Here is a 19131-nt window from a genome sequence, read left to right as displayed (position 1 = left end):
TGTAATACACTACAGAGTAAATTGGTGAGCTAAATTGATGCCAAAAGGCATGATGGATACAGATTTTTCTGTCATTTATTCTACCCCCTGCCCATCTGTTTTGGTTCCTCATCTTCAGTTGTTGAAATGAAAATGTACTTAATTGCTCTTTCAAGGACTCATAATTCCATTTTATGTCTCTGTGTCCAAAGGTCTATTATTATCCCATGTCTTATTGTCTCCATATCTGCTTTTGGGGGAACAAAGTACAAGCACATTTCCATAGATGAAAGGTAAGTTTTATAGTATGCTCCACATAATACACTAACATCTGTCTAAATGGGTCAGAAAGACTTATGAATTCGACAGCCATGGAATTTTTTCAAAGCTTCTGTACAAGTCTAGTTCATGCAGTTATAAGATAAACACATGGGGAAATGTGCCCTTTACATAATGGTTTGCTATTTTATCCTGACACAAAATATTTAACTTACACCACAAGCTACTTCTATTTGTCCTCAAAAAGTCGGAAATGTCTGGCAACAAACACTGGAAATGGGATGAAAATTAAAACCACGTTTAATTCACTATGATAGGGAAGATCTGAAGAGTGTATAGAGACAAGGAATATTCACATTATGGAAACAATTGTTCTTTGATAAGGGTGAAGTAACTGGTCAGTGTAAATTAACACCTATCTTATAATCAAGACCCCCAAGGAACCTCTCCACACCATTCTCCTATTCAGCAATAGAGATAAGGTTATAAAATGAGATTCTGCCTAAAATGCATGGGAGCAAAAGCAAATATTTCAAGACTATGATTATATTTTACATGACTAAATGTTTTTGAGGCTTTGCTTATAAAAGTGTCAGGATAAATTTGTGTCTAATACTAGCAAATGCAATACTACATTCAGGTTGTTATAGCTGGGCACATGTAAGGGGAAAATCATGCAGCTGATATTACAGATCTTTCCGTTAGCAATTAGTACAAAATACTGCATTTCTACCAGAGTCTCCCATGCATAATAACTACTGGCTTACCGTCACAAAAAATTCACACACTGCTTCCAAACCAAAGAAGCCAAAGCTGAAATGAGTGCATTGCATATCTTTAAAAAGGCCAAACCTATTAACCAATTTTAGGTAAAGATACATAAATTGTCTGCTCTAATCAAAAAGGGATAAAATGAGTAAATATACATTTCTAACAAAAGATAAAATTTGTGTGTTAATGTGTGTGTTTTAATTTAATTCTTCTACATTTAAGGCCATTGATAAATCCTTGGGTATGGATTGTATATTTCTCTTTCCTGTTTCTTCTTCAAGAAGAAAGTTTTAGATTAGCATTTATTTAAGGCTTATTAAAATGGATTCAGTTATTCCATATCATTTATAGATAAATATCTTCTAAAATAAAAATGTGGCTTCAGACTCATTAAAAAGTCTTTTTTTTTTTTTTCTTTTTTTGCCTGTTAGTTCTTTGAATAGAAGGAAAGACTTTCTGTAGGTTTAGGATGAGGCTGATGAATTTATTCATGTACCAAGTAGTTGTGATATATATATATATATATATAAACATTAAATAAAATTAGGTATATAAATATATTTAAAAAATAAGTTCGATACGGTTCAAGTATGGTATAGCTCTTCAAAAAACAAATGGAAGCTTTGAAAGTATTATAAGTAATATAGGGACAGTGGCTTTTATCTATACAATATTCACTACATTGAAGACAATATGTTGTGTCTTGCCTTCATTATCTCATCTAATGTTTACAGCAATTCTATGAGGTAAGTACTATTAATATCCTAATTTTAAACATGAGAAAAAGTTACAATCATAGTGTTTATGAATCTATAAATAATGTATTTGAAGAACTTTAAGAGAAGAGAAAAATGTAAGGTCACCATAAAAGGGGTTTTCAGTGACTTGGAAAGCCTAGAATTATATATATATATAAAAAAAAAAAACCCGCAGAATTTAGCTTAACCTAAGTATCTCATCAAAAATGAGGAGCGGAGGTGTCCAGAGCAGCCATTTCGCTGGAGGAACTCTGGTCTGAAGGGCCAGCAGGGTGCAAGGCCTCTGCGTGTGGCATCCTGCCAGCAAGTGAAACTAGAGGAAGCACAAAGAAAAAGAGGAAAAAAAACAAGCCTTCCATCCAATCAAAAATTTATGGGAGACAGGGAAGATGGCGGAAGAGTAAGATGTGGAGATCACCTTCCTCCCCACAGATACATCAGAAATACATCTACATGTGGAACAACTCCTACAGAACACCTACTGAACGCTGGCAGAAGACCTCAGACCTCCCAAAAGGCAAGAAACTCCCCACATACCTGGGTAGGGCAAAAGAAAAAAGAATAAACAGAGACAAAAGAATAGGGACGGGACCTGCACCAGTGGGAGGGAGCCGTGAAGGAGGAAAGGTTTCCACACACTACAAGCCCCTTCACGGGCGGAGACTGCGGGTGGCAGAGGGGGAAGCTTCGGAGCCACAGAGGACAGTGCAGCAACAGGGGTGCGGAGGGCAAAGCGGAGAAATTCCTGCACAGAGGATCGGTGCCGACCAGCACTCACCAGCCCGAGAGGCTTGTCTGCTCACCCACCGGGGCGGGCGGGGCTGCGAGCGGAGGCTCGGGCTTCGGTCGGAGCGCAGGGAGAGGACTGGGGGCTGGCGGCGTGAACACAGCCTGAAGGGGTTAGTGCACCACGGCTAGCCGGGAGGGAGTTCAGGGAAAAGTCTGGACCTGCCGAAGAGGCAAGAGACCTTTTCTTCCCTCTTTGTTTCCTGGTGCGGGAGGAGAGGGGATTAAGAGTGCTGCTTAAAGGAGCTCCAGAGGGGGGCGCGAGCCGCGGCTGAAAGCGCAGACCCCAGAGACGGGCATGAGATGCTAAGGCCGCTGCTGCTGCCACCAAGAAGCCTGTGTGCGAGCACATGTCACTATCCACACCTCCCTTCCAGGGAGCCTGTGCAGCCCGCCACTGCCACGGTCCCAGGATGCAGGGACAATGTGCCCGGGAGAATGCATGGTGCGCCTCAGGCTGGTGCAATGTCACGCTGGCCTCTACTGCCGCAGGCTCGTGCTGCATTGTGTCCCTCCCTCCCCCCGGCCTGAGTGAGCCAGAGCCCCCGAATCAGCTGCTCCTTTAACCCCGTCCTGTCCGAGCAAAGAACAGACGCCCTCCGGCGACCTACATGCAGAGGGGAGGCCAAATCCAAAACTGAAACCCTGGAGCTGTGCGAACAAAGAAGAGAAAGGGAAATCTCTCCCAGCAGGCTCAGGAGCAGCGGATTAAATCTCCACAATCAACTTGATGTACCCTGCATCTGTGGAATACCTGAAGAGACAACGAATCATCCCAAATTGAGGAGGTGGACTTTGAGAGCAAGATATATTATTTGTTCCCCTTTCCTCTTTTGGTGAGTGTGTATGTGTATGTTTCTGTGTGAGATTTTGTCTGTATAGCTTTGCTTTCACCATTTGCCCTAGGGTTCTGTCGGTCTGTTTTATTTGTTTGTTTGATTGGGTATTTTTTTTTTAACTTAAAATATTTTTTTCTTAATAATTATTTTTACTTTAATAACTTTATTTTATCTTACTTTATTTTATTTTATTTTATCCTCTTTCTTTCTTTCTACTTTTTCTCCCTTTTATTCTGAGCCATGTGGATGAAAGACCCTTGGTGCTCCAGCCAGGATTCAGTGCTGTGCCTCTGACGTGGGAAAGCCGACTTCAGGACACTGGTCCACAAGAGACATCTCAGCTCCACATAATATCAAAGGGCAAAAATCTCCCAGAGATCTCCATCTCAACACCAACACCCAGCTTCACTCAACGACCAGCAAGCTACAGTGCTGGACACCCTATGCCAAACAACTAGCAAGACAGGAACAAAACCCCACCCATTAGCAGAGAGGCTGCCTAAAATCATAATAAGGCCACCGACACCCCAAAACACACCACCAGACATGGACCTATCCACCAGAAAGACAAGATCCAGCCTCATCCACCAGAACACAGGCACTAGTCCCCGCTACCAGGAAGCCTACACAACCCACTGAACCAAGCTTAGCCACTGGGGACAGACACCAAAAACAACGGTAACTACGAACCAGCAGCCTGCAAAAAGGAGACCCCAAACATAGTAAGATAAGCAAAATGAGAAGACAGAAAAACACACAGCAGATGAAGGAGCAAGATAAAAACCCACCAGACCAAACAAATGAAGAGGAAATAGGCAGTCTACCTGAAAAAGAATTCAGAATAATGATAGTAAAGATGATCCAAAATCTTGGAAATAGAATAGACAAAATGCAAGAAACATTTTAAAAGGACCTAGAAGGACTAAAGAGGAAACAAGTAACAATGAACAACACAATAAAAGAAATTAAAAATACTCTAGAAGGCATCAATAGCAGAATAACTGAGGCAGGAAAAACGGATAACTGACCTGGAAGATAAAATAGTGGAAATAACTACTGCAGAGCAGAATAAAGAAAAAAGAATGAAAAGAACTGAGGACAGCCTCAGAGACCTCTGGGACAACATTAAAGGCACCAACATTCAAATTATAGGGGTCCCAGAAGAAGAGAAAGAGAAAGGATCTGAGAAAAAATTTGAAGAGATTATGGTTGAAAACTTCCCTAATATGGGAAAGGAAATAGTTAATCAAGTCCAGGAAGCACAGAGTCCCATACAGGTTAAATCCAAGGAGAAACACACCAAGACACATATTAATCAAACTATCAAAAATTAAATACAAAGAAAACATATTAAAAGCAGCAAGGGAAAAACAACAAATAACACACAAGGGAATACCCATAAGGTTAACAGCTGCTCTTTCAGCAGAAACTCTGCAAGCCAAAAGGGACTGGCAGGACATATTTAAAGTGGTGAAGGAGAAAAACCTACAACCAAGATTACTCTACCCAGCAAGGATCTCATTCAGATTTGATGGAGAAATTAAAACGTTTACAGACAAGCAAAAGCTGAGAAAGTTCAGCACCACCAAACCAGCTTTACAACAAATGCTAAATGAACTTCTCTAGGCAAGAAACACAAGAGAAGGAAAGGACCTAAAATAACAAACACAAAACAATTAAGAAAATGGGAATAGGAACATACATATCAATAATTACCTTAAATGTAAATGGATTAAATGTTCCAACCAAAAGACACAGACTGGCTGAATGGATACAAAAACAAGACCCATATATATGCTGTCTACAAGAGACCCACTTCAGACCTAGGGACACATATAGTCTGAAAGTGAGGGAATGGAAAAAGATAATCCATGCAAATGGAAATCAAAAGAAAGCTGGAGTAACAATTCTCATATCAGGCAAATTAGACTTTAAAATAAAGACTATGACAAGAGACAAAGAAGGACACTACATAATGATTACGGGATCAATCCAAGAAGAAGATATAACAATTGTAAATATTTATGCATCCAACATAGGAGCACTTCAATACATAAGGCAAATACTAACAGCCATAAAAGGAGAAATTGACAGTAACACACTCATAGTAGGAGACTTTAACACCCCACTTTCACCAATGGACAGCTCATCCAAAATGAAAATAAGGAAACACAAGCTTTAAATGATACATTAAACAAGATGGACTTAATTGATATTTATAGGACATTCCATCCAAACACAACAGAATACACATTTTTCTCAAGTACTCATAGAACATTCTCCAGGATAGATCATATCTTGGGTCACAAATCAAGCCTGGTAAATTTAAGAAAATTGAAATTGTATCAAGTATCTTTTCCAACCACAATGTTATGAGACTAGATATCAATTACAGGAAAAGATCTGTAAAAAAATACAAACACATGGTGGCTAAACAATACACTACTTAATAACAAAGTGATCAATGAAGAAATCAAAAAATACCTAGAAACAATTGACAATGGAGACACGACGACACAAAACCTATGGGATGCAGCAAAAGCAGTTCTAAGAGGGAAGTTTATAGCAATACAATCCTACCTTAAGAAACAGGAAACATCTCGAATAAACAACCTAACCTTGCACCTAAAGCAATTAGAGAGAGAATAACAAAAAAAATCCCAAAATTAGCAGAAGGAAAGAAATCATAAAGATCAGATCAGAAATAAATGAAAAAAAAATGAAGGAAACAATAGCAAAGATCAATAAAACTAAAAGCTGGTTCTTTGAGAAGATAAACAAAATTGATAAACCATTATCCAGACTTATCAAGAAGAAAAGGGAGAAGACTCAAATCAATAGAATTAGGAATGAAAAAGGAGAAGTAACAACTGACACTGCAGAAATACAAAAGATCATGAGAGATTACTACAAGCAACTCTATGCCAATAAAATGGACAACATGGAAGAAATGGACAAATTCTTAAAAATGCAAAACCTGCCAAGACTGAATCAGGAAGAAATAGAAAATATGAACAGACCAATCACAACGACTGAAATTGAAACTGTGATTAAACATCTTCCAACAAACAAAAGCCCAGGACCAGATGGCTTCAAAGGCAAATTCTATCTAAAATTTAGAAACAGCTAACACCTATCCTTCTCAAACTCTTCCAAAATATAGCAGAGGGAGGAACACTCCCAAACTCATTCTACGAGGCCACCATCACCCTGATAACAAAACCAGACAAGGATGTCACAAAGAAAGAAAACTACAGGCCAATATCACTGATGAACATAGATGTAAAATACTCAACAAAATATTAGCAAACAGACTCCAACACATTAAAAGGATCATACACCATAATCAAGTGGCGTTTATCCCAGGAATGCAACGATTCTTCAATATATGCAAATCAATCAATGTGATACACCATATTAACAAACTGAAGGAGAAGAACCATATGATCACCTCAGTAGATGCAGAGAAAGCTTTTGACAAAATTCAACACCCGTTTATGATAAAAACCCTGCAGAAAGTAGGCATAGAGGGAATTATCCTCAACATAATAAAGGCCATATATGACAAATCCACAGCCAACATTGTCCTCAATGGTGAAAAACTGAAAGCATTTCCACTAAGATCAGGAACAAGACAAGGTTGCCCACTCTCACCACTCTTATTCAACATAGTTTTGGAAGTTTTAGCCACAGCAAACAGAGGAGAGAAGGAAATAAAAGGAATCCGAATCGGAAAAGAAGAAGTAAAGTTGTCACTGTTTTCAGATGACGTGATACTATACATAGAGAATACAAAAGATGCTACCAGAAAACTACTAGAGCTAATCAATGAATTTGGTAAAGTATCAGGATACAAAATTAATGCACAGAAATCTCTGGCATTCCTGTACACTAATGATGAAAAATCTGAAAGTGAAAACAAGAAAACGCTCCCATTTACCACTGCAAGAAAAAGAATAAAATATCTAGGAATAAACCTACCTAAGGAGACAAAAGACCTGTATGCAGAAAATTTTAAGACACTGATGAAAGAAATTAAAGATGATACAAATAGATGGAGAGATATACCATGTTCCTGGATTGGAAGAATCAATATTGTGAAAATGACTCTATTACCCAAAGCAATCTACAGATTCAATGCAATCCCTATCAAACTACCACTGGCATTTTTCACAGAACTAGAACTAAAAATTTCACAATTTGTTTGGAAAAACAAAAGACCCCGAATAGCCAAAGCAATCTTGAGAATGAAAAACAGAGCTGGAGGAATCAGGCTCCCTGACTTCAGACTATACTACAAAGCTACAGTAATCAAGACAGTGTGGTACTGGCACAAAAACAGAAAGATAGATCAATGGAACAGGATAGAAAGCCCAGAGATAAACCCACACACATATGGTCACCTTATCTTTGATAATGGAGGCAAGAATGTACAGTGGAGAAAGGACAGCCTCTTCAATAAGTGTTGCTGAGAAAACTGGACAGGGACATGTAAAAGTATGAGATTAGATCACTTCCTAACACCATACACAAAAATAAGCTCAAAATGGATTAAAGACCTAAATGTAAGGCCAGAAACTATCAAACTCTTAGAGGAAAACATAGGCAGAACACACTATGACATAAATCACAGCAAGATCCTTTTTGACCCACGTCCTAGAGAAATGGCAATAAAAACAAAAATAAACAAATGGGACCTAAGGAAACTTCAAAGCTTTTGCACAGCAAAGGAAACCATAAAGAAGACCAAAAGACAACCCTCAGAATGGGAGAAAATATTTGCAAATGAAGCAACTGACAAAGGATTAATCTCCAAAATTTATAAGCAGCTCATGCATCTCAATATCAAAAAAACAAACAACCCAACCCAAAAATGGGCAGAAGACCTAAATAGACATTCCTCCAAAGAAGACATAGACTGCCAACAAACACATGAAAGAATGCTCAACATCATTAATCATTAGAGAAATGCAAATCAAAACTACAATGAGATATCATCTCACACTGGTCAGAATGGCCATCATCAAGAAATCTAGAAACAATAAATGCTGGCGATGGTGTGGAGAAAAGGGAACACTCATGCACTGCTGGTGGGAATGTGAGTTGGTACAGCCACTATGAAGGACAGTATGGAGGTTCCTTAAAAAACTACAAATAGAACTACCATATGACCCAGCAATCCCACTACTGGGCATATACCCTGAGAAAACCATAATTCAAAAAGAGACATGTACCAAAATGTTCATTGCAGCTCTATTTACAATAGTCAGGAGATGGAAGCAACCTAAGTGCTCATCATCGGATGAATGGATAAAGACGTGTCACATATATACAATGGAATATTACTCAGCCATAAAAAGAAATGAAATTGAGTTATTTGTAGTGAGGTGGATGGACCTAGAGTCTGTCATACAGAGTGAAGTAAGTCAGAAAGAGAAAGACAAATGCCAATGCTAACACATATATATGACATCTAAAAAAGAAATATGTCATGAAGAACGTAGGCATAAGATGGGAATAAAGACACAGACCTACTAGAGAATGGACTTGAGGACATGCAGAGGGGGAAGGGTGAGCTGTGACAAAGTGAGAGAGTGGCATGGATATATATACACTACCAAACGTAAAATAGATATCTAGTGGGAAGCAGCCGCATAGCACAGGGAGATCAGCTCAGTGCTTTGTGTCCACTTAGAGGGGTGGGATAGGGAGGGTGGGAGGGAAGGAGACACAAGAGGGAAGAGATATGGGAACATATGTATATGTATAACTGATTATTTTGTTATAAAGCAGAAACTAACACACCATTGTAAAGCAGTTATACTCCAATAAAGATGTAAAAAAAATTATGAATTTAGTCTTAATCATATATATGTGCCCAAAATTTTACTGTTATACTTTTGCCTGTTATTTTTCCAGTCAGTTCTTAACTTCAATTTGGAAGGGAAATATACTTGTTTAAATAGATTTGGCTCAATAAAATTATGCTTATGTTCAGAATTTGGAATTTAAGAAATAAAAATGTTAAAATATTAAAATTAAATAAGCATTAAACTAATCATCCTTATTATTGGTGAAACCGAGGGTAATCACAAGCTAGAGTCATTAAACTATAATTTTCTTAATAAATAATAAACTGTAACCTGCCTAAATTAAAAAAAAAAACAAAAACTGAGGAACTGCACAAAGCATCATGCTTTTGAAAAAAATGATCAAATAATAACCATGATGACAAGAACAGCTAAAATTTACTGAACATCTATTATGCTTAGACACCACCTAATGTACCTAGGATTTTATTTCCACTTTACGGATAATAAAGTGAGGTTTAGAAAAGTTAACTAATCGAATGTCACACAACTTTTATGTGGCCAGCCAGAATTCAAGGCTTCTATAGCCCCTTCACTATAGCATGCTTCCATGCATTAGGAGATGGTCTGTTTCAGGGACACCACCGATTAGAAGATGATTAGACTACCTCACTTATAAGACTTCCAACTTTAAGATGATGTGATCTATTTTTCTTCAAGGTTAATAAACTCCCTGGATTCTGCAGAATGCAAATTGCAATCAAGTAGAATTTACTCTCATAATAAAGCCTGACTGAAAAGAAAAGAAATAGTGATCAGCCTCTTCTATACAACAGTTCAACAGCACAACTCCTTAATCTATTAATGGAACAGCTTTCTCAATGTGATATACAAACCACTGAGACTGATGGCCAATAAGAAAATTACCTGGAATCAGAGTGATAGTTGCTGTTCTACAGCATTGCTAGCCTGGACCAAGGCCAAGAACGTTGCCAACAAGAAACTCAAAGCATCTTTCACTAACAAAATAGATGTGAAAAAGGTGTAAGGAGGGTGAACAGAAGTTACTTTTATAGCTATCCTGATGCCTGGATTTAAACAAAATGCCCCAGTTTAGAGTTGTAGAAAACTATAATAGCCATATTGGGCTTTGAATAGGAACTAGTACTTGGGGATTAAATGGGGACAGAGAGAGGATGGTGTTTAAGAGGTTAGGATGGAGTGTGATCACATGTCCAGCAGAGCCTCACTCATTAAATAGCAAATGGAGGTCAACTGAAGTTTTCCATCATCTTTTATTATAGAAAGTCCCATTTTCTTTACAGTAATCAACCACATTCCACTATTTTGTTCCTGCTCTCATATACAGGGGACAATAACTGCCATTAGTAATCATCTTTGATTATAAGAGTACTGCAGCATTCTAGTGATAATATATAAGGGCCTCTGCATTATTGTGATAGATCCTTGCTGGCAACTGGCTATTAAAAACAATAATCTATACAAAATAGATAACTAACAAGGACCTACTGTATAGCACAGGGAACTATACTCAGTATTTTGTAATAACCTATAAGGGAAAAAAATTTGAAAAAAAAATAAATCGGAATCACTGTGCTGTATACCTGAAACTATAAAGACACTGTAAATCAACTAGGGTTCAATAAAATTAAAAAAATAAAAATAAAAACAACAATCTAGACTGTGTCTCTGCAGGTCAGTATCAAGTCAGGGTAAAACTTCAAACCTTGGGTTTTATCAAGTGTCTAGAAAGAGCACATTTTACAGAGTTAGTGCATTACCACATTTAGTTAGGCTTACCTTAGGTTACAGGCAAAAAACCCCACAGTTCATGATTGCTTTTGCAACATTAGCAAGCAAAGCATCTTCTTTAATGTTATATTTTAGATAAATTGTGACTTTAAATAATAAAGCTGGTATATACCTAATATTTCATATGCTGAATAAAAATAGAAAGCATCAATATGATATTTATAAAATGATATTTCAGGCACTCTTTACAGAATGACATCCTGCCAACAGCTACTAATTTTAAATTCTGTTCTTTAGGAGAATAATATATTTTACTACACCACTCATAATCTATTTTAAACATTGTACAAGTTGTTCAGTGTTAATTACTAGTCTGTAGAAAAAAGGACATGAAAAAATCCAAGTTTTGTGCTTCCCAATACAAAACTTTACTATTAAATGAATAATGCTTTTCTTGCCAAGTCTCAGATTTCAGAAAGGCAGGTGGTTGTTCTCACTTTATAAAATGACGTGTAAATTATGAATGAGGGTTGAAAGAAGAAGTTGGATTTGTATTAACCTAACTTACTAAGAAGTCCTGATTTGGGAAATCCAATAAAATATCTACTCAGAACTCATCAACATCTGTAAAGAAAGAATGCATTGCAGAGCTCTCTACAATTATTTCCACAAGAAAAAAATGAAAAGGCTTTGGAGGAAATCTGAGCACCCAGTTAGTGTGTCTTCTTATCTGCACAGAGGACAGGACTCCACTTGACCACCTCTAATGAATAAGAATCTATCATAACTACCATAATGTTTTTTGGGTTTTTTTGGCTGCACCATGTGGCTCATGGGATCTCAGTTCCCCGACCAGGGATTGAACCTGGGCCACAGCAGTGAAAGCTCTGAATCCTAACCACTAGACCACCAGGGAGCCCCTGATAACTACCATAATGTTTTAAAACTTAGAGGAAAGAGTCTTAATGGTTAGCAGAGGAAAAAAATATATATGTACCTACTGACATTATACACATTAAAATGTTTTCATTTTTTTAAGCCCATTTTATCTTTCTTCTTCATAGAGGTAAGATGGGCTCTAAGCCCAGAAGAAGTAAATGAATTAAGAACTGAAATAATTAATGTTGAATATATTGGGAAAACCATGTTTGCTTTTTGTGTCTTGCATTAACAGTCAGCATAGAGGTTAAGAAAGTAAGATTTTCAAGACAGATCTAGGTTCAATCACAACTCTGTTGAAAAGTCAGGGTGAACCTTGGAAAGGTGACTGAAATCACCTAAATTCAGTTTTATTTATTTAAAATGTAAAATTTTTTGTTGGGGTATAGTTGATTTCAGGATTTTTTTTTTAAATCACACTGTGGACATAATAATGTATGGAGATGTGGCAAGAATTAAAAGAACAGCATATAAAGCTCTTAACATCATTTCTGACAAATGGAAGGCTCTCAACATGGGTGAGCCTTTAAAGAATTACTACTGTGATGAATCCTGTGTGGCGGAAGGGGCTGTAGGGGATGCCTGGGATTGAAAGCAGATACGTTGGTCAGGTGTGCCCAGGCACTGAGTTGGCTTGGCGTGGTTGATAACGTTGGTGGGTTGAATTTGGCTAACTATGAGAGACTCTTGTATCTAAATATTTCCTACTAAGGGCACAGACTATTTGTGTAAATTATTCATGATAATAATGGAATGCCCATGTATAAAAAGCCTGTGTCCTGCAAGAAATTCACTATTTTAGATCCAATAAAACCCTAGCTTGCTCTCTGGCAATTGTCCGTGGCAGCTATTAGTTTCTTTTAGAAATGTAGGTGGTCAAGAAAAGTTCTTTCATGCTTTCTGCATTTTCTCTGTGTCCTCTACAGCACAATTAAAAATTATTTGTTAAATAAATTAAGAGAATAAACTAACTATACAGGGAGACTCCTTCCACCAATATGCAGCTCACCTGAGATACTGCAATGATCACGCCTACATCATTTATCCTACATTTTTGGGGGGATATACATATCCATGATGTAGGCCAAATTAAACTGTGTTTTCTAGAGAATGAACCAAAGAGAGAAGAATTAACTGTACAATACATGCTCCAGGCTCCAAAGAAGCTTTTCTCTGAAGACATTTCTCTTACTACATAAATATTCTCTTGCCAGAACCAGGCTACTTTCATCCACTCCCACTCACGGGCATTGTAAAATTCTACTATAGGCACACGTGACAAAACAGGCCCTGCAGATCAAATGTGCTGGGTCAATCCATTCTTTGGTTTCTTGCTCTAAGTTAGCTTAAGGATATAGAAAGATAGAAGGAAAAGAAGAAGTAAAACTGTCACTGTTTGCAGATGACATGATGCTATATATAGAAAACCCTAAAGGCACTGCCCAAAAACTATTTGAACTCATCATTGAATTCAGTAAATTGGCAGGACACAAAATTAATATACAGAAATCTATTGTATTTTTATACACTAACAACAAACTATCAGAAAGAGAAATTAAGAAAACAATCCCACTTACAATTGCATCAAAAAGAATAAAATACCTAGGTATAAATCTAACTAAGGAGGTAAAAGACCTATACTTGTAAAACTGTAAGACACTGGTTAAAGAAATTGAAGACAACACAAACAAATGGAAGGATATACCGTGCTTATGGATTGGAAGAGTAAGTATTATTTAAATGACCATACTACCTAAAGCAATCTACAGATTTGATGCATTCTCTATCAAAATACAATGGCATTTTCCACAGAACTATAACAAATGCTTCTAAAATTTGTATGGAAAATAAAATACATGAAAGAGCCAAAACAATCTTGAGAAAGAAGAGCAGAGCTGGAGGAATCATGCTCCCTGACTTCAGACTCTATTACAAAGCTACAGTTACCAAAACAGTATGGTACTGGCATAATAATACACATATAGATTAATGGAACAGGATAGAAAGGCAAAAAACCAACAAACTCATAGAAAAAGAGATCAGAATTTTCTGATCTCACCTCTAGAAAATTAATTACTTTAAAGTTCAAGGTCCGTTAGATTAGGAATATCTATATATTATTTAGTTAAATATTTCCATATTAATAATTTAGTTTTAATAATAATATTAAAACTAGTTGGATTACATTGGAAGTCCATTTCAATTATCATTAAAATATGCCATTTTACTTGAGAAGAGTGAATATGTATATACCAATAACTGAATACGATAATGTAAATGTATATTACATATTACACTTCATCTCTCCCCTCCCATCAACCTTGACACTTATTTTTATTTTAAATGCAATACACTTTCATCAAAGATTGTTGAAATACATAGAAAAAAAGTTTAAAAAGTTATATTCCCAAACATACCCAGTCTTTACCTTTTGGCATATCTAAAAAGCCAGCCTTAGCTTTTGAGGTAACTCATCAAACTAGAGCACAAACAAAAATTCTAGTTAAAATGTTAAGCTTTAGACACACATAAGGTGTTAAAACCAGAAATACTGGCATGTGTAAATACATTAAAATAAATAAGTATTGAAATAAAAGATACTTAAATAATTTCCGTTTCTATTTGTTAGAAAGAATTAAGACCACTAATGTAAATTCCCTCAAGGAAAAGAATACCATAATATAACTGTCCTCTCTAAATTTATAAATAACTGTTTTAGATTAGAATTTATATGAGATCCAAGACTTCTATTTAACTACTGATATTCGATGTATGTTCAGTATGGCATTATTGAATCTAGAAGCAGTTATTAAAACAAAACAAAACATATGAGTAAAAACACTTGAGTTCATTGTCACTGCTTCCAGGTTCTGTAGGGCAAGAGAAAGTTATGAAGAAGGATGCCCATGGATTTCTGTAAAAACTTGGAAAAGAAAAGTCAGTTGTAATTCAAGCCTTAGAGTGTCTGTCCAGCTGATTACAAATTCAGGAGGATTCTAAAAAAGTTTAATAAACCCAGACCTTTAATCTGTCACAAAGGCAATGTCAGCTTTAGGTAAAACAGCAAACTCTGAGATGGGAAAAATAAAATAAAATCTGCCTCCGGGAGCTTTGCTGTAGGTCTTCAATGAACTGACTAAAGCATGCTGAGGATTTTCTCAGCTGTTCTTGGCTCAGCGGGATGGAGACAAAAACAGCAGGCAAACAGAAGAAGGTGGATAGATAGTGTCAGAGAGAATGAAGAGTAGCACTAGCTATTGCAGAATAAGAAAAAAAAGTCAGTCTTTCTCATTGGAAATGAGATAGAAATGGAACCAAGGCCCCCAGAACTAATAGCTAAGTTAGTATACGTACAAACACACTCCATGCCCTCGCGCGCATGCCAGTGTTTGCAGCCGTCACACTTCTGCCCCGTGGCTCCGGGTCGGCACGTGCAGGTCCCTGTGACAGGGTCACAGGGGACAGGCAGTGAGCCATAGGGGTCACACTCACATTCTTGGCAGGAGCCTCCGGGGCTGCTTGGGCTGCCGGTATAGCCAGGGGCACACCTGAATTTAAACAGTGACAAAGCAAAGGAGATTAATAGTAAGTCATGTCTCGAAATTGTTGTGTGTGTGTGTATTGTTTGAATGAAACAAAATTGATACCAAAAGTCAATAGATAAGGGATTAGCAAACTTTTCCAGTAAAGAACCAGACAGTAAATATTTTAGGCTTTGCAGGTCAAGAGGCAAAATCAAACTCGTGCAGTGAAAGAAAATTTCAAACACTGTTGGTTGATGGAATCCAAAACATAATAATAGAATATAAATTGTTTTATAATAATAATCTACTAATGGAAAACCAAACTAATAATGAGAAGAATGGGATTCTTGTTGAGGTATCAAATTTACTTAACTAGGGCTCAAATTTACTTAACTAGGGCTCAAATTTAGTGCTCTCTGTCATCAAAGTTTGCCCATAACCGCCATTCCCAGCTTGAGTGCCATATAGGATTAGGCAATGGGCCAAATTTTGTGGTCCATACTCTGCCCACTACTGCTCTAGATCATAAACTTTTTTTTGAAGGTTTCATTTTTAAATTAGAAACGAATAAAATTTTCTATTTACTCCTGGGCTTTCCTAGATGCACGCATTTTAGAGATCAAAATGACCAAGGAATTCAACCCATTAATTTTACTAATGAGCAAAAAGAAGCAAGTGGCGATAAACTACTACATTTTCTATTTAATTCAACTGGTCTTTCCTTTCTACCACATCTTCCTCAAGATGGATTTTTCAATGTGTATCTCTGGAAGTGGGGTAATGTTATGCAAATAAAATATGTAACACCGACTTGAGAAATTAGAAAGGAAATCCAACTGGATGAAGCCAAACTGCCATCCACTCTCTTCTACCCGTCTGTGCAACCATTCATCTAAGTATATACCACTGTCGGTTATGTTACTGGAAGTCTGATAACTTTACAAGATGCTGGCAAAACCATATGCTCTGGTTTACCCAGAATGGTCCCAGTTTGCCGGTTGTCCTGGCTGAAGTATTAAAAACATATTCTGTCTTTCCCTAGAGTATCCTGGATTGGAAAATAAATTATACACATAGTCAGCCTAAATATAATCAACAGTAAGAATTTTTGTTCAAGAGGAAAATATGGGAGGAAGCTGAGAGACCATAGGAAATTGAAGTCAAAAGTTGTAAACACTAGCCAAATAATCCTGGACCATCTTTAGTGGCCTGGGATTGTAGAAATTTGCAGGCTGACTGTGAAAGTTAGTTCATCCCATGCTGGCTAGAAAAAGCAAAGCAAGAAGAAAATTATCTGTAACGTTAGGTTTTTATACATTTATGGTTTTAATACTTTATTTCCAATGTACTATTACAAATGATCAATAAAAGTATCATTTAAATAAGCCCACTTAAATTGTTTCTTAACATTTTCAGGTGAAAGAATTCAATTCTAAGCAGGTTCAGAATGATTAAATGTTCAAAGAGTTTTACAAGAGTAATGTAGACAAAGCATGGGTAGGGGTTTCTACAATACAGCGACACTCAAGACATTTAAGCAGTTTTAGACCTGAGCTGATGAGTTTGGGCAGGTCATAAGGTGATTTAAGTGATTTAAGAAGCTCTCAGAAGTGAAACAAATTTATTTGGAAGGTTACAATAAAAATTTAAGCAAGACCTTTGGATTAATTTAGCTGAATAAAAGCAATTTTTCAGGGAAATATAACCTGATCATTCATATGTTAGAGATGATTAATGTGGAGCTGTAACAACATTTGAGAACTGCAAAAACAATTCAAGCCACCCCCATTTGATAGTGTATGACCCTGCTCATCTCTATGCTATATAAACTGTCACCTCTTATTGATTAAACATTTATGGATGTTAAAAAAGTAATTTTTCTATAATCACTCTGCCTTATGACAATAATTTTCATTTCAGTGTACCCTTCCAGTCTTTTCTATATACACACTTTTATAGATAGTGGAAACTCCAATTTACAAATGTAGCTATAGTATCAAACATTTTTTCATAAATTATGGCAGATAATCCCCTTGGCATCCAGGGATGTTTTAGTCATCATCCTACTGGTGTTTACAAGGGCATGAAATGAATATTAGCCTAAGTATGAACACTAAAGCATGCTGGCTGACATTAAAATATACATATTCAAATGATGTATGTATCTCCACAACAAATGGAAATGTTTTTGGATTTCATACTGCTTTTAGTTACCTAATTGTTACAAATCTCTGTTGGCATGGAAATTGTGAATGTACTGTTTTATATATATATGCAAGTAGTGGACATTGTGTTTAAAGTTACCACATATGGAATTATTTAGAAATATATTTTTCAAACTTATAGAAACAGAATTGGAATTTATAAAACGTGTTTAATTATTGTTACCTATTTATTTCCATTATTAACACAACCATTGCTGGTTATATTAAAAGACGATTCTTAAATTGATGATGATAAAATTAATATTAGTTTATATTTGCAAAGAGATTTGTAATTTAAGGAAGTGCTCCTAGAAGAATCCAGCAAAGGAGTGGGTGAAGCAGGAAATGGAAAAGAAAGAATCCAGGCAATGGTGTGATTCCAGGTGGAGTCCCAGTCTTAGCCTAAGTCCATGGAAATCTCTGGAGCATAAATAGCATCTCAAGATTTGTTCAGCTTTCGGGCAAAGGAGCTGGACTTTTGTACTCCCACACTAGCGAGTCATTAGATCTGGGCCACTGGAGGAAGGCGTGCGGGGTAAATTCTCAGGCTTTTTTGCCTCTCCTATGGGAGAGGAGACCTCTATGTAGGTACTCAGGCAGGGTATCCTCTATTTACCTGATCTTTATAATGTCAGAGGAAAGTAGGTAGAGTAACAGCTATTCTGATATAAAAGATAAAAATGAGACCCAGCAAAGTTTGTGGAGCTCAGCTATGTCCATGGGTCTTTATAGAACTTTACACTGTTATCAATTAAACTAAAATTATCATGTGTGCTTAATGTTAATAGTTAATATCAGTTGCTCTCCATTACCTTAGAAAAAATAAAAACCTACTAAAAATAGTGGTGATAAGCTTGAGTATCCAAGATACTGATCTTATAGGAAATATGTATCCAGAAAAATATAAATTTCAACCTTCCTAGACAGTCAGTCTAGAACTCTGTTTCTTAACTTACCATTTGTATCACATGTTAGCATTCAATTTAATAACTACATACATGCATTATCAGAATTTGTAAAAAATATGGTGAGAGGAGGCATTTAAATACTATTGTTTGCATGTTGAAAAGGAGAACCAAATAACACTTTAATGTTTGGTGGTTTTAATTAAGAATTCCTGATACCATTTATATTCTGAATTATGTGTATACTTGCTGATGTAGTGCCAGAGTGCTCAGAACAGTGATGTGAATGCAGTTAGTGCTAGCCAACAATTCCCAGTGAATTAAAATGAGAATTATGTGTGGCCAGCTTTTTATTATGGTTAACTACAGATAAGCTTTTGGAAATTGATTTATTTGTTCTTGTAAAATGCTCCCTCCCTCTGTCTCTCTCTCCCTCTCTAATCTATGTTGGAGTATATACATATATATATGCTAAAATATAAATTAGATAATTGTGAAATAATTTGGAATCTTAGAAAAAGTCTAAATAGATGGAAGTAAACAACTTTCTTTGGATAAAGTCTA

General features: G+C 36.5%; 1 protein-coding gene across 1 annotated transcript in view; it reads right to left on the bottom strand.

The window, feature by feature from the left end:
- LAMA2 (laminin subunit alpha 2) overlaps positions 1–19131 on the bottom strand; it is a 611700-nt gene that overhangs the window by 140005 nt on the left and 452564 nt on the right. The window contains exon 32 of the mRNA XM_081251375.1: positions 15289–15482. Within this exon, the coding sequence (XP_081107501.1) occupies positions 15289–15482 (194 nt within the window). The remainder of the gene's footprint in view (positions 1–15288; positions 15483–19131) is intronic.

The sequence above is a fragment of the Mesoplodon bidens genome, assembly GCF_964165515.1.
Source record: "Mesoplodon bidens genome assembly, chromosome: 12".
In the NCBI taxonomy this organism is placed as follows: domain Eukaryota; kingdom Metazoa; phylum Chordata; class Mammalia; order Artiodactyla; family Ziphiidae; genus Mesoplodon; species Mesoplodon bidens.
The sequence above is the reverse complement of the archived record's forward strand: the minus strand, read 5'-3'. Positions and strand labels throughout refer to the sequence as shown.